At 45.2% G+C, this 22,987-nt stretch overlaps 2 protein-coding genes across 6 annotated transcripts; both read right to left on the bottom strand.

Moving 5' to 3' along the window:
- Nucleotides 1-4,732: 4,732 nt before the first annotated feature.
- On the bottom strand, nt 4,733-9,802 carry LOC124232895 (aurora kinase C). Of its 4 annotated transcripts, none has more exons than XM_046649802.1 (8): nt 9,401-9,802; nt 7,969-8,086; nt 7,816-7,855; nt 7,383-7,574; nt 6,892-7,030; nt 5,980-6,128; nt 5,207-5,381; nt 4,733-5,012 (listed from the first exon to the last, which is right to left on the bottom strand). In XM_046649802.1, the coding sequence occupies exons 1-8, from the start codon at nt 9,431-9,433 to the stop codon at nt 4,842-4,844; spliced, it is 1,017 nt and encodes a 338-aa protein (XP_046505758.1). In that variant the 5' UTR covers nt 9,434-9,802; the 3' UTR covers nt 4,733-4,841. The 4 variants fall into 4 exon arrangements, with proteins under 4 accessions (XP_046505758.1, XP_046505756.1, XP_046505760.1 ...); XM_046649800.1 differs by lacking the exon at nt 9,401-9,802 and adding an exon at nt 8,751-9,164; XM_046649804.1 differs by lacking the exon at nt 9,401-9,802 and adding an exon at nt 8,178-8,196.
- Nucleotides 9,803-18,064: 8,262 nt separating this feature from the next.
- Nucleotides 18,065-22,593, bottom strand: LOC124232894 (zinc finger protein 264). 2 transcript variants are annotated; one of them, XM_046649799.1, is made up of 3 exons: nt 22,150-22,593; nt 21,607-21,707; nt 18,065-21,210 (listed from the first exon to the last, which is right to left on the bottom strand). In XM_046649799.1, the coding sequence occupies exon 3, from the start codon at nt 21,002-21,004 to the stop codon at nt 19,580-19,582; it is 1,425 nt and encodes a 474-aa protein (XP_046505755.1). In that variant the 5' UTR covers nt 21,005-21,210; nt 21,607-21,707; nt 22,150-22,593; the 3' UTR covers nt 18,065-19,579. The 2 variants fall into 2 exon arrangements, with proteins under 2 accessions (XP_046505755.1, XP_046505754.1); XM_046649798.1 differs by having other exon boundaries at nt 22,240-22,593.
- Between the last annotated feature and the right edge of the window lie 394 nt (nt 22,594-22,987).

Raw genomic sequence — 22,987 nt, 5'->3', positions numbered from 1 at the left:
ATAATATCAATGATGGTAACAGCAGCAGTACCTGAGCCTCACTGGTCCTGCTAGCTGCCTGCCCCACGCTGAGGGCTTCACATCATGTCTTAAAGTGACTAAAAGTTCCCAGGTCTTAAGTCATCGTTTTCACCAGTGTCTCCTGACTAAAAACACTTCGTACGGAGTTTGCCTTGCTAACGTTAATCCCACCACCATATTTCACACATTCTCCTCAATGTGAAATGTCCAGCACACGCAGGACCACGTCCCTATTATGACCAGACTAATTAAATATAAATAATTCAGCCCCTCCACTCTGACATGAACAGCTCCCACTAGTGCAGATCCATCATTTAAATGCTCCAAGACATTGACTCATGGTTTTTCACCTGCACGTTCAGTGCTCACATCTCTGTACTTTCTACCCTCATCCTCTCTATCAGGTTTCTTGAGTTAATATTTTGATCAAATCGTTGGCAATTCCTAATAAATTAACTGCTTCATACATAGGAACCCTGCAATGTTACTCACTTCCGGTGCTCGATAAACAGACATCACTGGGCACATTTTAGGCAGACAGATAAGAACAGAAAAATCAACTAGGGTCTCAACATTTAAAACATGATGATATATGTTTAAACAATGAAAACTCTCTGACATGCAATCATATAGCATCCTATGTAGCTGGTTAGGGGTGCATACATGGCTTTCTCTGGTTGGTCTTAAGTTGGAAGTCGGGGAAAAATTAGAGAAGGAGTCAGTTATTAATCATCCTGGCCATTTTGGGCCGACTGTTACAGAAATCATTGTTCAGCTTCCTGGATTGCCACTAGAGATAGTAATCTGATGTCCGGCAAGTCTGACTTAAAGAGTGGGTGGTTCCCTGGGTTCTTTATTGTAGACGAGGGGTTGGTTTCCCCGCCAAGGTGCTGCAGGTTCTGAGTCAGAGTTTTGTTTTTATACGTAGCCTGCCTATCGTCCCCTCGTATATTCAGTCTCTCATGTCCTAAGACTGGAAATAAAGCAGGTGACAAGCCGGCTCCACTAGTCATACACAAACACAACTGCAAAGAGAAAGCCAGTGCCTTTCCTGACTCCCACCCCGCCCAGGAGCCCTCCGCCAACTAACAGAGAACCAGCAACGCCGAAAACATCGTCCACCCACCTGCGCCGGGTCCCTCCACGCCGCTGCCATCATGGGACCCTGTGGGGAGAGCGGGGCCCGGAGAGGCGGCGACTGAGGCGGGTCCCGCGGGCTCAGCCGAACGAAACCTCTCCCCTGCCTTGCGTGGGGTGACCTCAGTTGACTGTCGCCCTCCCCGCTCACGGGGAGGCTCACGGCTCGTCCAAAGGCGCGGAGGTGAGTCCCAGCCTCCTTTCTGTTCCTCCTTTCTGCTCACTTTCCAAAAGCCGCACTGATACCGGCCACAGAACAGCGAGCGACCCCCGCCCCACAGCTGGCGTGGACGGAACCGTCGCATACAAATGACGTAGACCATCAGGGAGACCGGAAACCCCACACCCACGACAGCCGACCGCAGGAAACGCCCATGTCCTGGGCCGTCATTGGCCCAGCGCCCGCCGCAGACGCACGGTCCATAGCCTTCTGGGTAATGTAGTTTGTCTCTAAAAACACACACCGGTGGAGCGTGTCCAAGAGCCGGTCTTCCTCGATGTGAAGGACTTACCAGGCCCAGAGCGCCGTGTCACACCCGCCTCTTCGCAGTCGGAACAATTCGGGGGAACGAAGAGGGGGCGAGACCGTGCGTCCTACGCGCGGGGAAATCGAGGCTCAGGAGGCGGGCACCTTCGCCCGGGGTCGGGGCAAGTGCAAAGGGGCGGAACCGGCCCGGCTGGGCTTGGGACTCCCTTGCGCGTGGTCTCCGCCCCGCATCCTCTTATGGGGATGCTGGTGAATGAGCCGTCAGAATACCCGCCAGAGGAGGGCGCCGGAAGTCTCCCTCCCGCGCGGCGCGCACCCACGCACCCGCCTCTCTTGGGCCTTCTGTGACCCAGAGCCGCCTCCACGCCGTGCATGGATTCCTGAGTGATGGAGTTGGCCCGGAGCACCGCAGGAGTGGATTTGCCATCCCCTGAGGTGGGGAGGCAGCAAGTAGGGGCGACTTGGAGGAAGCTCAGGACTCCAGTCTCGAGCATGGTCCGTTTGAAATGTCTATAAGATCACACAGCGTGTGTGTCTTGTATGCACTGCAGCCTGTTTGAACACTGGGAGAGGGTTCGGGCCTGGATGTATGAGTTTGGGTCGTTAGTGTACACTGTTATTTCAAGTCTTGATACTGGGTGAGACCAACAAAAAGAATGAGAGGAGATGGAGAAAGGAACGGCCGAGGATGAACCCTGAACCAACCCAGCATTAACTCGTTGCAGACAAGAAACCAACAGCCATGTTAGGAATTCTAACAATCCTTCTAGAATTACAGTAGTCCCCCCTTATCCGTGGGGGATACTTCCGAGACCCCCAGTGGATACCTGACACTTCGGATAGTACAGAACCTAATATATACTGTGTTCTTTTCACTTAAAGGAAGCACTTTACAGCTTCTCTTTGACATATCCAAATTGCCAGCACTTGGGCACTCTTCCACTTTGAGGCCATTACTAAGTAAACAAAGGGTTACTTGAACACAAGCACTGTGATACCAAGAAAGTCATCTGATAACCCAGAGGCTACTGAGTGACTAATGAGCCAGTAGCCTATACAATGGATACATTGGATAAAGGGAGGATTCACGCCCTGGGCAGGCTGGAGCAAGACTTCATCACACTACTCAGAATGGCTCACAATTTAAAACATGAATTACTTCTGGAATTTTCCATTTAATATTTTGAGACCAAGGTTGACCTCTGGTAACTGAAACCACGGAAGCTAAAACCTGGATAAGGGAGGACTACTGTATATTACACACAGTATTAGTCACTATCAGCGACTTGTTTTCTTATGGCTGTGAAGGTGAGAGAATAAAATCCACCTTCTAATGAGTTGAGAACACATACAGTTATAAAAATGGAAACATGTCCAGAAAATGCCCTCAAGATTTTTGCTTTTAAAAGTAGAGAAAAGCAAAGTGACAGGACATTAATTGAGTCAAAGAGTAAGGTACAGTCAATTTCCCAGAAGATGCTATTTATAAAACGAGGTTATGGGGCCAGCCCCAGTGGCCTAGTGGTTAAGTTCGCTGTGCTCCACTTTGGCCACCAGGTTCACTTCCCAGGCGCAGACCTACACAACTTGCCTGTCGGTGGCCATGCTTTGGTGGTGGCTCACTTACAAAAAAAAAGAGGAAGCTTAGCAGTGGATGTTAGCTCAGGGAGAATCTTCCTCAGGAAAAAAAAAAAAAGGTTATGGAGAAATATGACTTAATTAGTACACAAAGAACAGTGTTATCCATCATTTGCAATAGTAATTTGACCAGATTGAGAGAGACATAATTCTCCTTTTCACATGTGGTTGACTCTTATGGTTAAATGGTTGTGGGTTAGCATGTAAAACAGATATTAAAGTTAAGATTTTTATTTTCTCTGTGTCATGGGAGGCAGAATGTCTGGAATGAGGGTAGGTGAGGAAAGCTATGTAGCTATTGGAGAAACTTTGAAATCCTTACTGTAAAGCGTGTCAGAATTTTCGTTATTTAACCATATATCATCTGGTAGTCAGTGTTGAGGTCCTGGTTGATTTTTCTATTCTTTCCTACCTGCCCAAAATGTGCCCAGTGATATGAGATTTTCCAACACCAGAAATGAGTAATATTACATGCTTTGTGTGTACAAGCCAGTTAATTTATTAGGAATTTCCAAGTGTTTAATTGAAGTATTAACTCAAGAAAACTGATAGGACAAAGCTAGAAAGCACAGAGCTGTGAGCACTGAAGATACAGGTAAAAAAACCATGAGCCAAAGTCTTTGCACATTTAAATGATGGATCTGCACTAGTGGGAGCTGTTCATGTGAGAGTGGAGGGGCTGAATTATTTATATTTAATTAGTAAGTCTGGTTATAATAGGGACGTGGTCCTGTGTGTGCTGGACATTTCACATTGAGGACAATGTGTAGAACATGGTGGTGGGAGTAACGTTAGCGAGGCGAACTCCATATGAAGTGTTTTTAGTCAGGAGACACAGGTGGATACGATGCCTGCAGTGAGCAAAAAACATGTTTGAGCTTCCAGCTGAAGAGCCTAGATGTTTACTCTGGTACAGAGAGCATGCCATGGATGAAGGGAGCAGCTGCCACATGAAACTGTGACAGAAGGAAATTGCTGCAGGTGGAGGGTGATTTCAGAAGTGGTTACATTTATTATTAGGGATGATTTATTCTGATGCAATCAGAATATGACATACCATGGAGGTGCTACTGAATTCATTTGAGAATTTGGGGAACATTGAAGTGCAGTGAAATATTTTATGTTGAAGATGGCAGCATGTTGGATATCAGTATAAAGAGAGTGGACCTCTGGCTTGATCAAAGTCCTGTGTTACAGGTGGTATACTCCTGAGAACCTCGGGAATAGGAAGTTGAGTCTAGGAGCCACTGTGACAGGTGGTAGGTTATGTACCGCCAGGGCAATTATCTGCAGAGAGTAGTAACTAGTTTTCAAGGAGAGTGCTTAAGTCACCATCTCTGGGGGTCGGGGGGGGGCATCATCTTGCACTGCTCTCAAAGGGAAGAGTTACTACAAGAAATAAAGATTCTACCCAATCCCACACCGACTCACACAACTATAAAGACCTGGTACAAAAAGATTCAGCTTTTATTAATTAGCATCTTGCACCTTAAAAGAGAAGAAACAAAAGACGGGAGTTCTCCTTGAACAAACTCAAGGGAGGAGGGGCAGACAGGGCTCAGGAAGCCATCTGAGCAGATGGAGGCAGCACCCTCCGGGAGTGGGCCCGGACCCAGGGATGCTCCAGGATCTGGTCCAAGGGCAGCCGCTCCAAGGGCTGGTATCTGAGAAGCTTGGAGATCAAATCCTTGGCCCCTGAAGGTATTGATGGGGGAAACCTTACATCTACCTGATGAGGCCAGAGAAGAAGAAAGAGAAGTACGGTTCATTTCTTTGGTCTGTGTTCTCTCTGTTCCTTGAATTTCTTCAAGGCACTGTTCTGGATCTTAGTGGACAACCTGTGTGTGTGCCCCAGGCTCCACAGGCCCACCACCCACCACTGACTTGCTTCCCCATGAATACCTAAGAGTGTGGCCATCCCACCTTGAGGATGCGTCTGTAGGTCTCATTGTGGGAGTTGCTCTCAAAGGGCGGATTTCCCACCAGCAGCTCGTAGCAGAGCACCCCAATGCACCACAGATCCACCTTCTCATTGTATGTTCTCCCCTCGATCATTTCTGGGGGCAAATAGTCCAGAGTTCCACACATTGTCTTTCTCCTAGAGGAGAGCAGAGAAAGGAGCACTGCGCAGAGGCCCAGAACAAGGAGAACCCTCCTTCCCCAGCTTCCAGTGAGATGGGAGACCCTAGGAAATCCCGAGCAGTCCCCTCCTGAGCACAGGAGTTTGGAAACACCACTTGTAATATGGATCAAGATGCAGAGAAGGCAAGCACTGGGACCCACCAATTCCTGTTTTGCAATTATCCATATAATTATTTAGCTCATGATCCAGGATGTTTTCATAAGAATGTTCTGGGCATCAAGAAAGGTTTGGAACAAACTGATGGTCCATCAAGAGGGACCAAGTAACTTAATTATGGTTTATTCATACAATAAGATTCCTAGAATTATGGAGCAATGGTCCTTAATTTACATGGAAACTTGTTGTTAAAGTTATACGTTAACAGAGATCAAGAAATAAAAAACATGGTTGAACCACATTCTTTCAAACTACAAATACATATTAAATATATGCATTTGATAAAGGCAGTATTCAAATACAAACCCAGGTTTGTATCTGGGTCTTCATGTGGAATGAATTAAATTGGATCATTCCTAACTGGCACCCAGGGCCCATCCCACCACACCTGACCTACCTCAGAGAGGGGGTGTGCACAGACCAGCCAAAGTCTGCAATCTTCACCTCACCTCTGAACCCCAGCAGCAGGTTCTCGGGCTTAATATCCCTGTGAATCACCTTCTTCTCATGGCAGTAGGTCAGAGCATCTGCCAACTCCTCCATTATCTGTGTGAGCAAAGAAAAAGCAGTCTGGAAATGAAGCCGGCCACAATTTCCCTATGAGGTAAAATACATATCGTGTATTTTATAATTGTAGTGGAATCTTTTGTTTCCTGGTTACTAGCTCCATTACCTCCTTAATAGCACCACAATTATTGGTGAGGGAGGATTTCCCCTCCACTATTTTATGCGGTCTTACAGGATGGATGCTAAGATGGACAGATCCTCCCTTTTGCCCTAGCACAGCAAGTGGCCAGATGGAGGACCTACGCTGAGCCAATCAGATGATCTCCCACAGGACTTGAGGCCTGAGGAAGTGATACAAAAACAGGAGGAAAATTGGAAGATCGATCATTCTGACAGCAAGCTGACCCAATCATTCCTGCTGGGATGATCATCACTCTGGTTCCCTGTCTGGAGCCCTCTAGAAAACTCATGCTTCCTATTTCTGGGCCAGTTCATGCATTTACTCAGCAAACTCCCTCACAACCTTTAAATAAGTTTCTTTGCATAAGGTAGTGGAGTTAGATTCTGTTGCTTACAACCAAAGAATCCAAACTTATACACCCTTCTTATAAATACTCTGGGGGTAGTTAGGGTATCCAAATGTGAAGTTGTAGGATGTATGTGTCATATAAGATTTATAGAATAAAATTCAGAAATAAACTAAGGAAAAACCCAATTTGGACACCAGAACCAGCCAGAAGCAGTGACCCCACCAGCCCACAGTAAACTCACAGACCCCAGAGCACCCATCCCCCCACCTCACCGTGGCCGTACGCTGTTCATCTAATGTGTGGCTCTTTTGCAGCTCCTTGTAGAGCTCACCCCTTGGAGCATATTCCAGAATCAGGTACACTCGGCGTGCATCATGGAAGTAGTTGTACAGGCGTAGGATATTTGGGTGTCTGGAGGAGGGATGGAGGAAAGGTCAGACTCCTCCCTGAGGCTCAACACATGATGCTAATACAAGTGATTGGTCATACAGGGGGCAAATTGAAATTGTGCTGGGACCAGTATAAATACAGTCTGGTCTGGGAGTGTTTGAGGGGAGAAAGAAGGAATGGGAATCAGGGTTCCAGTGTGACACAGAGGGAACTTTACATAGTGTAATTGGAATGAGTTGCAGAGAGAAGTCTTCAAGGTGGAAGCAAAGGGCTTATTTGGGGGTAGTACTGGGTTCAGATGGCAGAAATATCAGAGGAAACAGAACAAGAGTGAGGAACCACTTCTGGAATCTCATGCAGAGACTGTCCTTACTGTAGATGCGCCTGGATTTCAATTTCCCTGCGCAGCTGGTGTTCCAGTCCTTCCTTCTCTATCTGGGACTTAAAGAGGACTTTCAGAGCAACAATGAAATGGCTTTCCTTGAGCCGAGCCAGGTACACATTCCCAAATTTTCCCTTGCCCAGAGGACGCCCGATTTCAAAGTCATCAATTGTGAGATGCCGCCTGACAGGAGAGGAAGAGAGCCTCAGTTTGGGAGGTGGGTGGAGGGAGTCAGGGACTTGGAATGCTCACCTTCCTCCTTCACTTTACCCTCCCTCCGCCCCTTTGCCTTCTCAAGGGCCCAGCTGGTGTGTTTGATCAACAGCTCTCAGCCACATGAACCAATGCTGCACACGCGCAGCTTGGTCTTCTTCCTCAGTCTCACTGCCCTTCCGCTTCCAGACACAAAGCCAAAGGCACTCACACGGTTGGGAAGCCGGGTTGACTTTGGCCTGCTGTAGGTACTGCAATAAAAAAGAGATGTCAACACTGTTCTGTGCACCCCCAACCCCAACAACTGACACCAGGCCTTTCTTCTCAACCCTCCTTCTCTGGTCCTGGTTCTGATCCGCTTCACCTGCGGGCCGAACACTGCCCGACTTCATCACAGCTTCTGGGAGACTCATGAGAAGAGAAGACGGAGAGGGGACGCCTTCCTGAGCCCTGCGGAACTGCGTGTCCAGGTCCGGGGGATCCTGCATACGGGTGGGAGGAAGAAACACTCAGGCTGAGGCTCTTCAAGCCCAGACCTGCGCCCACGACGGCGGGCAGGGACCGGGAACGCACAGCCCAGCTGCCCCTTAGCTTCTCACCACCCCTCGACGCACGGAGTCGGAGATAATCCTGGGCAACGAGAGCCAGGCCCTTTATACTGCGCGCCACGGCCCCTTTGCCCGGTAGTTCCTGACCGCTCCCATTGGCTGAAATTTCTCAGGCCGCAGGCAGCGTGCCCAATAGAAGAGACAGAACGGGGAAATTCCGCCGGGGAGAGGAGGGCCGAGGGGACCGGGCCAATGAGACGACAGGGCGCGGAGGCCGGAAGGCGGGCCGTGGGCGGGACGGGGCCGGGCCCGGCAGGCGGTGCGCACGCAGCTGCAGAGCAGTCCCGGAAAAGGGCGCGGGCGGGGTGCGCTGAGGCCATGGTAAAGGGGCCCGGGTGAGGGAACGGGTGTGTAAGCCCCCGCGTGAGCGAGTGCGTTAGCCAGCCGACGTGACGCGCGTCGGAAGAAACAGACGCCTCTGGGGTCGGCCTTGTGCAGCTCGCAAACGCCAGGCCGCACGCGCGCCCAGCTGGCCCCGGCTCCAAGGTCGTGTCCGGCTCAGGCCACTCCCTGGGGTCCTCCTCAGCTACGCACATACCTGAGGGTCCCCGCGGTTCGGCTCCCCGAAACGTGTGCCTGTGTCCCCCGACACCCTGCGGCTTGTGGCCTCCCCCATCCCCCCGCACCCCCGGAAGCCGCCCCCAACCCAGGACTGCCCGTAGGTGGCGTGACTCAGTGACGCGCAGCCGCACTCACCCATCGCACCTTTTCAAAATAATTAGTCTTCAAGTAAGAAAACATGATAGCACCTTTTGTTACACATAGTTCATCCTAAATATACCTGGTAATGCGGGTGATCGTCGGCCGTTACATTAGCCTTCTACAAGGGAAAACAAATTTCTCATTTCTTTACGACAGAAGGTAGTTTTGCAACTTGGAGTTAGGTGCCCACGAAGTTAGGCTCCTAACCTCCCACAGAAGTGGGGAGCTAGAGATGTTATCTCCCTTTATGTCTTCGTTTCAAACAGATGGCTCCTAGGTCCCTGAGAAAGACATTTCTGGGTTGGGACCATGGTGGGGCGGGGGGGAGTTGAGGAAAAGCAAGGAGGCTAGTGTGGCTAGAGCTGCATCTGCAGGGGTTACAGTGGGACAAAATGAATCAGAGAGAAATGGAGACAAATTGTGTAGAACCTTGTCAACCACTGTAAGGAGGTTATAACATACTCCTGAATGTGTTCTAAAACTTACCTGGGATTTGTTTAATCGGCTGTGGTAAGACATGCAGACCTCATATCATGAAGGAAGCAGCTTCCGCTCACAGATCCCTAGCAAACAGGAGTCAGGGCATGCCACACCGGGCCATGTGATGAAGCACCAGAGTGGGTCAGAAGGCAGCAGCAGCAAAGGAGAAGGCATGGCCCAGCACCTTTATTGTGTTTTCTGCAGGAAAGGCAGGGCAGGGCAGGTAAATAGCTTAGGATTAGCTGGTTTGAAAAATACAGTAGAGCTTTGGGGCATAGGAGGTATCTTTGCTGTCTGGTACCTAGCCATGGAGTTTTAGGGCAGAGGAATACTGTCTCCCAAAGTGCAAGAACCAAATAGAGGTGGTTAGTTTACACATGAAAGGCAAGGTCCTGGGCAAGTTGTTTGCTGTCTCTCCCCATTCACCGAGGTGCCCAATGCCAGAACAAGAATACAGAAAATAAAAAAATACATAGTACACTGTGAAATAGGTAGCCATGGTGGGGTTTTGAGCTGAAGAGTAATGTGATCTGATTTGTATATTAAAAGGATCACTCTAGGCACTGCGTGGAAACTAGACTAAGGAAGGGGCATGAGAGGGGGAAGAAGACCTTAAGAAGTTCTGCTTTCCAGATGGGTGAGGGTGATGACTTAAACCAGTGTAGTGACAGAGGAGGTGGTTTATCACAAAGTACAAATAACAGTTGATCAAAGAGGATGAGTAATCAAATTAGTACAAAAACCTGGATACGAATGTAATGGCTTTATAGGATGGGTTGGGGGTTCGTTTAAATCTATCCATACCCCACACCGCCTCCTTCAAATGCTAAGCGTATTCCTGATGGTACTGTGGTGTGTCTGTTACAGAAATGCTTTACTTCATGTAGATGCTCAGGCAAATATGTTTCACTGTAACAGAGACTAGGCCAAAGGCCAACAAGGTGGACTGTGCAGGAAAACATTAAATGAACAGGCTTCAGTTGCTCAAATGCTGCACATTCCAGAGAAATGACTTGCCCTCGACCTGCTCCAGAAAGACCACTTGAGTCCTTAGGATATCTTGCTGGTAAATGATTTTTATGCCTGAGGCCTTGGGTCCCCCTGTATCAGTTTGACTAGATAACCTATGCTAACAGTGTGACTCCTGGTGAATGGTGGGGTTTGTACACCTGGGGCGCCAGGCTACACAGCATCTTTGCCTTCTGAGGCAGGATCCTGGAGACTGAACATGCATAGTCAGTCACGTACGTATCATGTGCCTTAATGAAAACCCTGAACACTGAAGCTTGGGTGAGCTTCCTTGGTTGGTGACACTTGAACATGTTGTCACATCTTTGCTGAAAGAATTGGCTCCCCATGCAACTGCCCTGGGTGGGACACCTGAAAGCTTGTGCTTAGTTCTCTTGGACTTTCCCCTATGTGCCTTTTTTCCTTGGTGATCTTGATCTGTGTCCTTTTGCTGTAATAAACTGGAACCATGAGTTTAACCACTTTGAGGCTAGAAGATTGTCTTGGGGAGCAAAGAACTGTATGTATATATATCTCTAGATATTCACATATATACATACTTTTTTTTTTTTTAAAGATGATTAGCCCTGAGCTAACATCTGCTGCCAATCCTCCTCTTTTTGCTGAGGAAGCCTGGCCCTGAGCTCACATCCATGCCCATCTTCCTCTATATGTGAGATGCCTGCCACAGCATGGCTTGCCAAGCGGTGCCACATCTTCACCTAGGATCCGAACCGGCGAACCCCAGGCCACCGAAGCGGAACATGCGCAATTAACCCCTGTGCCACCAGGCCAGCCCCCACATGTATGTATTTCTGAAAAAGCAAGGTTATGACCTGGATGGGGGTTGTGGTGAAGGCTTTCCTGAGGAGGTGCTATTTGAGATGACATTGGAGGGATAAGCACTCACTCACTGGCCAGAGTGGGTAGGGAAAACCCCACAGCAGGAGGGGAAAAGCACAGGAAAAGGAAACAGGAAAAGAGAAGAGAGGTGAGGGTTGTGCAGGAGAAAAGGTGGTAACATACGCAGGCCCCACACCAGGTAAGGCCCCCTGGATGGGCCACCTTAAGGCTTTGGTGCTCAGTCAGGGGATCTCTGTCCTGGGTAACCACACAGTACAAGTAGTACTGAGGGAAGACTAAAAGTGGATCAGAATCTGGGAGGAGTAGTTTTTGAATCTTACTAAATCACATGGAGACCAAGGTATTTTTTCTTTTTCTGCTTTATCTCCCCAAACCCCCCCAGTACATAGTTGTATATCTTACTGCAGGTCCTTCTAGTTGTGGCATGTGGGACACCGCCTCAATGTGGACTGACGAGCAGTGCCATGTACTCGCCCAGGAGCGGAGCCAGTGAAACCCTGGGCCGCTGCAGCGGAATGCGTGGACTTAACCACTTGGCCATGGGGCCGCCCCCGCAAGGTATCTTTGAAACATCCAACTGGGGACAGCAAAAAGACAATAAGGAATTCAAGTCCAGAGCTTGAAGAAGTCAGGATTGGGGTAATAAATTTAAATTTGTCAAAAGTAAAGAAGATAAGTGAAGCCACGTATGCAGATGAGGCCTGGGGAGACCACAGCATGAGAGAAAATTCTTCAGGAATTTCAAAACCAAATGGGTGGCTAGAGTATGAGTCAGCAAGGAAGGAAAAAAGGAGGGAGGGAGAAAACCAGGAGTGATGTCACAGAACCAAGGAAAGAGTGTATTTCAAGAATGGAGTGGTCAATGGGGACAAGTTCAGTCCTGAGCACAAGAAAGACAAGGGCTGGAAATTTATGAATACAGGAGTCACTGCCGACCTTGGCCAGAATGGCGAAGATGGTGGCATTGTAATAAGGAGGTTCACAAGGCAGGGAGGTTTGGGAAGTGGAGAGTAAGAGGTAAAGGTGAAGTGGAAACACTGCATGGAGAGGAAAACTGCCCCAAGGGGCTCCTCAGTTAAAGGAAGAGGGAGGAAAAGACAAAGAAGTGAAAGTGGCAGAAGCCAAGATATAGGAAAGATCACAGTGGTGATGTCTGACACTCAAGCAAACGAGCAAAGACAAGTCACAAAGGGTGAGGGGCAGAAGAACATGCAGACAAAGAGGCCTATAGGCTCTGCGATGACATGTGACATAAATGTCAGGCAGTCTCTAAGATGGGGGAAAAGGGTGATAATTTCTTAAGTGATTCCAGGGTTCAAGGAGAGACACGGTGAGAAGGAAGTACTCTGAACCTGTGTGAGGACTCTTATCTGAAAGCAGGGACATGGAAAGGAACTAGGAAGAGCAAGACTAGCAGAGATGATGAAAGATGACGCAGCTACAAATGCCATAAGGGATGAGGCAGCAAAATGGTGAGGATGCCTGTGAAAGGGAAAATGATCAGGAAAACAAATCAAGACAGCACACACAAGGGCATTTCTTCCTTCCGACCTCAGAAGTTGGAGAAATGATATAGGGAGAATACCTGAAGTCGTCAAGAATTTGCAGCCTGCAGTTAGTTGTGCTTGGTCACTGTCTGAAGTGTGGGGCTTTAAGAAGGGCATCTGGAAGAATCTTCCTAAAATACCATGGCAAATAACTGGGATCTTACAAACACCAGGGTCGCTCGAAGGCCTGCTTTCTCCTTGTCCCCTCCTCTGTCCATGGCTTTCCACCTTATTCCAACTTAAACATCACATCCAGCTAGGTGCATTAACACCCTCTTGTTTGGAAATGACAGGGAAATGGCTGACTTGCTTTGCTAAATTCATATATGTACCGTCTCATTAATGCTTTCAGGTGTATTGTTTTAAAATGTAGGTTTTCACTATTATGATATAAAGCCAACAAATCAGATGGTTGCCATTGAAAAGACAGTTGTTACTCACAGTTCCCATAAGAGGGCAGACCATGTTCAGGCCACAAGGGGGTGCACCAGGGCGGCAAGAGTCACCAGGAGGGTGGGCAAAGGCTATACTGTCGTTTTTGTTGGAAGGAATGGGCAAAGTGAGGTGAGCCAGTCTAGGATTAGTTTAAATAATTTCAATGGGCTCCAAAGTGTAGGGACTGCCCCTAGTTGTGTGGCACACAGTCCTGGGGGGATGAGTGAAGGGTCTTGCTGTGTGAGAGCTGGATAGAGGCATCAGATGAGGGGAATGGGCTTTGGGTTGCTTGGCTTGCATGCCAAAGTCCTCCTCACGGGGAGTCCTTTGCTACCTCTAGGAATCGGGTAGCCCTGGGAGGAGCAGTTTCTGCAGGATCAGCAAGGTCCCAAATGTCAAACCTTCGGAATAAAAACACATGGATATCCAAAATAAAGGGAAGCAGAGTGGACAAAATTTTTTAAATCTCCCAGCAGGTAGGAACAAGGTCAGGAAGTACGAAGTCAAGACTACAGGGCCCACCCTCCTGACACTGCTCTGAGGGAGGCAAAGTTAAGTTGCCCATTTACAATTTAGCTTAGACCATTTAATTGTGAGACATGTAACATACCCACGAGCCAATAGACTACAAATCCTAAACCCATGAAACTCATGGATGACATCACTGAGCATTCCAGAGGCAGCCAGCTTCCCACAACTGAGACAGGAACGGCCGGCTGTGGGCCAGAGTGGAAGAAAGGGGAAATGTACATACGCCCAGCAACCAGATTCCCATAGGTCTCCAGCATCACGTCTCTGTAGAGGCCCTCCCAGCGGGAGCCACCCACTCCCACCCCTCCAAGTGAAACTCACACACAGATCCAGGAACATGACTAACCCTCCAACAACACACTCTTTAGTCTCAAGTTAGGTGCACTCAATGATGCACATATTCTTTAGTTCTCCTTTTGTTGAAGCCAGAGGCTAACAGCAGGAACAAAGAGATGAGAAACTGTTGACCTATGTGCTACAGAAACACACAGCATTGATCTGGCCTTTAAATCTTTATAGATAAAAGCAAACCACGTGTATATTTGCACGTCAGACCACTTGAAGCCATATATATATGTTCTACATATATATATGCACCTACAGAACACACATAAAAAACGTTACATACATAATAGGTAGATGCGTATGTTTATATTCATATATGTGGCCCTAAGCAGTGTAATACACATACCTATACACACATATATATCAGGAAGACACAAGGTCCTTTCTCACCAGACTTCTGCTGTACTTTGTCATCACTGAATTAAATCCTGGCTAGTTTGTTTGTAAGAATTTCTACTGTGACGGTGATGTTTCGGTTACAAAGGTTATTACATAAGCCTTCACCTCAAAGTTATGACTCATTTTTTCTTGTAGGAAACTGTATTTGCTAATGTTTGTTACAGAAATCAGAATGAGCCTTTTAGTACCATTTAAATCATTATGAAGAAATATCACAGCAGGCCTAAGACTGCTATTGTTTTGAGCTGGCAGTTCACTCTGGGCTGGGGTTTGGGACCTTAGATTTCAAGAGGTTTCCTGCCATTCCCAGAAAGGAGCAGTGGCTCACTGTGCCCAAGTTTTTTGTGTAAACAATGTGGCTTATGCTGAACACCTGCTATCCTTGTGGAGGTCTGGAATTTGGTATGTGCTAGAAAGAGTGCCATAAAAGATCCCTGGCAACTGAGCCTCTAATGTGCTTTGTTAGTAGCCATTTCAATCCACTGTCATAACTGCTTGATGGAGCTTAGATTAAGCATGTCCCGTGCGATGTCCCTGACAGAGGACTATTGAAGGTTGCCCCTGGTTTCCTCTGGACTTCAGTCCTTGTGCCTTTCCCTTGGCCGAGTTTGCTTTGATTCCTTTCCCTGTAATAAATCATGGTCGTTGAGTATGACAATATGCTGAGTCTTTTGAGTCTTCCTAGCAAATCATCAAACCTGGGGTGATCTTGAGGACCTCTGACACAATCATTCATTGTAACTTTTAAAGTCTCATAGATCTGGCCATAAAACCCCTGTGTAGATTCTCTTTGAGAATATGTCACATACTGTGCCAACTATACACAGCTTTGTGTAAACATTCTGTGAGGGATCCAAACACTGTAATAAAAATACTTTGTTGTGTGTGTCCATTCACTAAAACACACATCTATTGAGTGTCTACTAAGGAAAATAAAAAGGTAAAATGAACAGATGAACAGAACGGGAGAGTGGCTGGATGCCAGGATGATGACAGAAAAATGGCTGCGAGGCGTCTGGCTTGGGCGACAAGGCAGAAGATAGTGGGATTCACTGAGCTGTTCTGCAGGCACCTCAAACACAATGCTGAAAACCAAATGCCCACCTTCGCCCTTCTCTGCCTCCCCCCCGACCTCAAATGCAGAGATTATCTGCATTTTCTACACAGTTACACCAGATTATGCAGCCATTAGAGAGAGAGTCTGGTTTATCTCACTCAACCTGAAGGGATCGCCAAAATGTATTATCAAATGAGAAAAGTAATTTGTAGATAAATGATCATGGCTTCATCTATTTTAGTAAAATGAATAGTAAGTTTTGTAAAAAACATTTGTTAGTTGAGGCAAATTATAACAATATTCAGTATAGTGCTCAGTGTATGAAGAGGAAATACTTAGAACAATTATATTAAGAATGGGGAATGTAAAGGAACCTAATAGAATTAAGGTTTCTACACATCAAAGTGCTAAACTGCTAATAAAATTAGACTGTGATAAGTTATGTCATGTACAATATGTAGAGCAACCACTTAAAAAATAAGACATAAACTCAAAATACATTATGGCTCTGTCAAATAAAATTCTAAAAAGAAATGGAAATAAACCACAAGGCAAAAAAACTGCCCAAAAACCCACAACAAAACAAAAATAATAATAAAACAAAAAAAAACCCAACCACCCAAATAACAAAAACAACCAGAAAATAGAGGAACAATACACAGGGAACACATACAAAAGTCAAAGCGTAAAATGGCACACTAACTTAAGCCCTAATATATATCAGTAATTACTTTAAATTTAAGTGATCTTAATCTATCAATTAAAAAACAGAAAGCAGTAGAATGGATAAAAAAGCATGACCTGACTATATGCTGTTACAGGAAATTTACTTCACATACAACTGTATAGAGAAGGTTGAAAATAAAATTATGGAAAAATATAAACCATGCACACATTAATCAAAAAATGCAGTAGTGACTATATTAATATCAGATAAAGTATGCTTCAAAGGCAAGAAAATGAACAGAGGTAAAAAGGGACATTACACAAAGACTTTAAAAGGGTCTGTACACCAAGATGACATAGCAATCCTAAATGTGTATGCACCAAACAACAGAGCTTTGAAATACATGGAAGCACAAACTGATAGAACTTAAAGAAGGAACAGACAATTCCAGCATTACACTGCAAGGCTTCAACACCCTTCTCTCAGCTATTGATAGAAGTATTAGCAGGAAATCAGCATGGATATAGAAAATCTGAATAATATCACCACCCAATAGGATTGTGCAGACATTTATAGAAACTCCACCCAATGACAGCAGAAGACACATTCTTTTCAAGCAGCCATACAGAACATTCAAGAAAATAATATCCTGGGTCATAAAATAAACTTCAACAAAGCTAAGCAGTCAGATCAAACGTGAAACAAACTAGATCACAAACAAAAAGATAGCATGAAATACTCCAAACATTAGGAAATAAAATAATATACTTCTGAGTAACCCATGGGTTACAGAGGAAGTCTCTAAAGGAATCAAGAACTATTCAGAAATGAATAAACTGTAATTAAAAGTTGTGGTATGAAGCCAGAACAGTGCTGTGAAGGAAATTTATAGAACTTAATGCTAACATTAGAAAAGACAAGAAATTTCAAATCAATAACCTCAACACTCATCTCAAAAGATACAAATAGCAAAACAGGAGAGAGAATATAATAAGGATCAGAATACAAATCAGTGAAATTAAAAACAGAAAGATACTAGGGAAAAACTAGTGATATAAAGTGCTGGTTCTTCAAAATGATCACTAAAACTGACAAATGTCTAAGAAGATTGACAAAGATAAAAAGAGAGTTGACCTATTTCTAAAATCAAGAATAAAATGAGATATAAGTACAGATCCTGTGGGTATTAAAAAGATAATAAGTCTTCCAACAAGTCTACAAACAAAATGGAATATTTAGATGAAATGGAACAATTGCTTGAAAAGGACAAACTACCCAATTTATCCAATATGAAATACTTTCAACAGTTCTATACTTCTCAAATAAAATAATATGTAATTAAAAAGGATTCAAAAGAAAAATCACCAAGCCTAAAGGGCTCACTGGAGAACATTAACAACATTACAACAACAAAATAACACTAATTACACAGTCATCCAAAAAAGCAGAATGCATCAATACCTCCCAATTTAACTTGGGAAGTCACTATCACCTAGACACCAAAAGCCAACAATGACAGTAGTTTAAAAAAATAAACAAAAGAGAACTACACATCATTATCATTCAAGAAATTAGAAAACTTCCTCAACAAGAAATAATCAGATGGAATGCTTTTAATATGGTATATAAAAATTACACTCCAGGGGCTGGCCCCGTGGCCAAGTGGTTAAGTTCGCGCGCTCCGCTGCAGGCGGCCCAGTGTTTCGTTGGTTCGAATCCTGGGCGCGGACATGGCACTGCTCATCAGACCACACTGAGGCAGCGTCCCACATGCCACAACTAGAAGAACCCACAACGAAGAATATACAACTATGTACCGGGGGGCTTTGGGGAGAAAAAGGAAATAATAAAATCTTAAAAAAAAAAAAATTACACTCCACAACCAAGTGAGGTTTGTTCCAAGAATGCAAGCTGGTTCAATATTCAAACTTCAGTCAATGAAACTGATCATAACAGGCTGTGGAAAAAAAGTCAAATAATTATATCAATTGATGTAAAGCATTTGACAAAATCCAATGCTTATTCCTAATTACAAAAAATCACAGCAAATGAGGAATAGAAACTTTAAACTTGGTAAGAAAACTAGGGAAAAAACTTACAACTAACATGATAATGATGAAAAACAACATTTTGGCCCCAATACCAGGAATCAAGTCAAGGATGTGACCACTCCTTACTTCTTACTATTCCTATTCAACGTCATACTGGAAGTCCTAGCTAGTGCAGTGAGACAAGCAAAAGAAATAGTAAGTACACAGATTGGAAAGGAAGAAGTATGAAACTTTCCATTCGCAGCTGACACTTCTATTAAAAAACCGCAAGGATTCTATCCAAAGAAATGGCTAATAGTGAGTTCAGCAAGGTTGCAGGATAACAAAATAACATTCGAAAAACAATTATACTTCTGTATACTATCAAAGATCCTGTGGAAAATTACAGTTTAAACATCAATGCCATTTACTATACCTCAGAAAAAACCAAAAAACCCTAGATACAAATCCTAACAAAAATGTACAGAACCTATATGTTGAAAATTATAAAATGGTAATAACTCAAGAATTACTTAAATAAATGCAGTTATATCATTTACTGTGTTCAGGATGATTCTCAACAAACTGATCTACAGATTTAAATCAACTTCTATTAAAATGAGAGCAAGATTTTTTGTAAAAATACGCAAACATATCCTAAGATTTATATGGAAAGTCAAAGGAACTAGGAAAGCTAAATCAATTTTAAATAAGAGAGAGAAATTACTCCATTTTTAGATACTGTGTAGCTGCAGAAATTAAACATAGATTGGACGTAAGAAAAGCCAGAGTATTAAGTGTCTAAAACAACACAAAGAATGGTTTTTTAAAAATCAAAGCCTTAAAGAGTCATAATTGGTGCCACGAAACGTGCCATTCATTTGTGTATCCTCATCTCCTTAAATACCTTCTCTCAACTGTCTAAGTCTGCCGACACTGGACAGCGATGAAGGTACATACAAGACACAAGGCCATTTGCTTCAGAAACATTCCCCTTGCCCCAAGTAAACTAAGGAATGCATGACAAAGTGCTGGAGACTTGCTAGAGAGGTCTCAAAGAAAGTGTGTTTGCATTTCATTTTCTTTTCTAAGTATCCTCCTCCTCTTAAAAAAAAATTCCTGAGATAACACTGCAGTGTAAACTAAGGAGAAAGATGTAGCTGAAGGCTTTCCTTGGTGTGCAATGAGCACTGGTCTCTCCCTCCTGGATGAATTCTCAGATATAGAATAAGGCTCTAGGCTGGGTCAATTTCTAAAACATGCCTTTAAATGACAAGCAATGGTTTGCAACAAAAGATTTTCTCACAGCGAAGATACTTGTGGGGTTTCTCTTTGGTATGTACGATCAGGTGCAGTGCTAGATGTTTTCTCTGGCAAATGATTTTCCTCAGTGTTTACATTCAAAAAGTCTTGCCCCAAAAGGAGTTCTCGGAGGGTGACTGAGGTTTGTACACTTGTGAAGGGTCTTCCCACTTCTGCCACACTGACAGGGTTTCTCCCAGAATGAATCCTTTGATGCTGAGTGAGGGATGAGCTTCGACTGAAGGACTTTCCACACTCACTGCACTTATAGGGCTTCTCTCCAGTGTGGATAATGGCATGTCGAATCAGGTTTGTGCTCCAGCAGAAGGATTTCCCACACTCCATGCATTCATAGGGCTTCTCTCCACTATGAATCCGTTGGTGCCTCGTGAGGCCTGACCTGCGGTTGAAGGCCTTCCCACATTCCATGCACTCAAAGGGCTTCTCTCCAGTGTGGATGCTGAAGTGTCGAATGAGGTCTTTCCTAGTGCTAAAGGCTTTCCCACATTCTTTGCACTCAAAAGGTTTTTCTCCAGTGTGGGCCCTTTTATGCAAGATAAAAGTGGAGCAGTGGGTAAAGGCCCTTCCACATTCAGTGCACACAAAAGGCTTCTCCCCAGTGTGAATCCGCTGGTGCCTCTTGAGGTATGACCTGTGGTTGAAGGCCTTCCCACACTCCAGGCACTCAAAGGGCTTCTCCCCAGTGTGGATGACGTAGTGGTGAATGAGGGCTGCGCTCTCACAGAAGGCTTTCCCACATTCACTGCACTCATAGGGCTTCTCCCCAGTGTGAGTCTGCTGGTGCCACATGAGGTATGACTTGTGCTTGAAAACCTTGCCACACTCGAAGCATTCATAGGGATTCTCACCACTGTGGATGATGTGATGTCGAAGGAATCCTGGCCTATGTCGAAAGACTTGCCCACATTCTTTGCACACAAAAGATTTTTCTCCAGTGTGTCTCCTCTTATGCAAGACAAAATTGGAGCGGTGGGTGAAGGCCTTTCCACATTCACTGCACTTGTAAGGTTTCTCTCCACTGTGAATCCGCTGGTGTTGTGTAAGATATGACTTGCGGTTGAAGGCTTTCCCACACTCCATGCACTCATAGGGCCTCTCCCCAGTGTGGATCATGTGGTGTTGAAGGAGGTGTGTGCTCTTAATAAATGTTTTCCCACACTCTGTGCATTCATAGGGCTTCACTCCAGAGTGAATCTTCTCATGTCCAGCAAGAAGGTGTTTCTTGTTAAAAACTTTCCCACATTCATTGCATTTAAAGATGTTTTCTTCTTCCCGAATCACAGGATCTTTACCTGATCCATGGGTGTCATGGTCAAGGACAGCACCTCCCAGAGGGACTGGCTCCTGTACAATCCATGAACATACACCATCCACTGTCCCTAAACCATCATGTTCAGGGCTCATTTTCCCAGGGAGCTTCTCCCTCTGGGGGTCTATCCCTGGTCTCAAGTGTCCTTCTTGCACTTCCGATGGCCCATCCTGATCCTTGGCTTGGCACACCTGGGAGTCCCCTGGGGCTCCTTGTGTTAGTTGTTTCTGGAGTAAGGCTCCCTCAGACTGGGCTGGCTCATAAGTGGTAAGTTCTGCAGTCTTGGGCTGTCCTTTGTCACCTGAAAGAAATCCAAAACACAACAGGGCCATTAGTAATGCCAACGTAGAAAAAACAAAATCCGCATTTCAGAGAAAAAAATGAAGATGCTAATAGTGCCTCTGTGTCTGCTATGTTTTGCTACCTCTGAATCCCAGGATAGCAATCTTTTTCTTGCCTGGTCCTTGGACTGTTGAGACTTTGAAAGGGAGACCCAGGGGGAGAGGCTGGATGAGGATCTGGAGTGAAGGCACCATCACAATTCCAGATTGGAGGTGGCTTGATAGAGTAATAACGACACCGTGTTTTGGGTTTCCTCTGAGCAAGGAGATCCCACATTGCTGTAAGAAGATTAGGAAAGGGGATCTAATGCTGCCCTGAGAGAAACTAGGAAGTGTGTAATGCAAAATTAACTTACCCTAAAGAGAAGTCTGGTCTTTGTCCCAACTCCAAAGAAGAAACCTCTAAATTTTGGGTATCTCCAGAGTGACAGGAATGCCTGTTATCCATGGTGTAACCCTATGTAGTTCATGTTAAAGAGATGACGCAGGGTAAGGTCTAGCCATATCAGAAAGACCAATCATCTAATTAGAAAGTTGGGGCTTTGAGTCCTTAGATATCAGATGGACCTCTGGAAAGGGAAGGAGGCCTGGACCCTGAGTCCCATTGGTAAAGACTCAATCAAGAGTGCTTATAGGAGCTGGTCCTGTGGTCAAGTGGTTAAGTTCGAGCACTCTGCTTTGGCAGCCCAGGATTTCGCCGGTTCGAATCCTGGGCGCAGACATGGCACTGCTCATCAAGCCATGCTGAGGCGGTGTCCCACATGCCACAACTAGAAGGACACACAACTGAAAATACACAACTATGTACCGGGGGGCTTTGGGAGAAAAAGGAAAAACAAAATCTTCAAAAAAAACCCAAGAGTGCTTATGCAATGAAGACTCAATAAAAATCTGGATACTGAGGCTGTGGAGAGTTTCTTGGGTTGGCAAAATTCTATGTACATCCCGCCCTACATCAACGCCAGGATGTAAGGAGCTGCTGAGGATACAGGAGCTTCATGCTTGCAACATTTCCTGCCCCACATTCTGCATCTCTTCTCATTTCCATCCTTTGTCTATAACAAATATGATAGTGAGTATCAAAGGTTTTAGACAGTTTGTGATTCTAGCAAATCACTGAACCTGAGAGAGGTTTTGGGAAATCCTTAAACTTGTAGCTGGTGTCAGAAGACCTGGGCATACTTGGCAGTCTTGGAGTTCTGTGTCCATTTGACAAGCAAAAATTGTTGAGCCTTAGAATATCAAGTAGTGGACAGGAAATGACCAATGGAAACTGCATTCTGTCTAGGTGGAAATATAAGTTGGTAGAGCCTCTTTAGAAAACAATGGCAAAATGTCCATAGTCTATAATCCAACCATTTCACTCCGAGAAACATCAAAGACATCCTAGCCATGTGCAAGATGACCAATACACACGAATGTTCTTGACAGCACTGTTTGTGAGTGAGTGAAAAGATGTAAAAAACTAGATACCCCAGAGAGCAGATAAATACAATGTAAAACAGGAGCATTTTTTACTTATTTCTTCAATTGTAAGGACTTTCAGCATATTTTTACATTCAGTAGAGAAAGGATAAAGCTACAAAACAAGCAAAATGTAAGTGAAGAAAGAATTTCCCTGAGAAGGGGTGATCTAGGCTCTAGTTCAAGCCTTGGCCATGGCCAGGACCAAAACCTCTTCTGCTCAGCCAAAGGAGACACTACAGACAAGAGTCCAAATCAAGCAGTACGAGGAGG

The sequence above is a fragment of the Equus quagga genome, unplaced genomic scaffold (genome assembly GCF_021613505.1).
Source record: "Equus quagga isolate Etosha38 unplaced genomic scaffold, UCLA_HA_Equagga_1.0 145039_RagTag, whole genome shotgun sequence".
In the NCBI taxonomy this organism is placed as follows: Eukaryota; Metazoa; Chordata; class Mammalia; order Perissodactyla; family Equidae; genus Equus; species Equus quagga.
The sequence above is the reverse complement of the archived record's forward strand: the minus strand, read 5'-3'. Positions and strand labels throughout refer to the sequence as shown.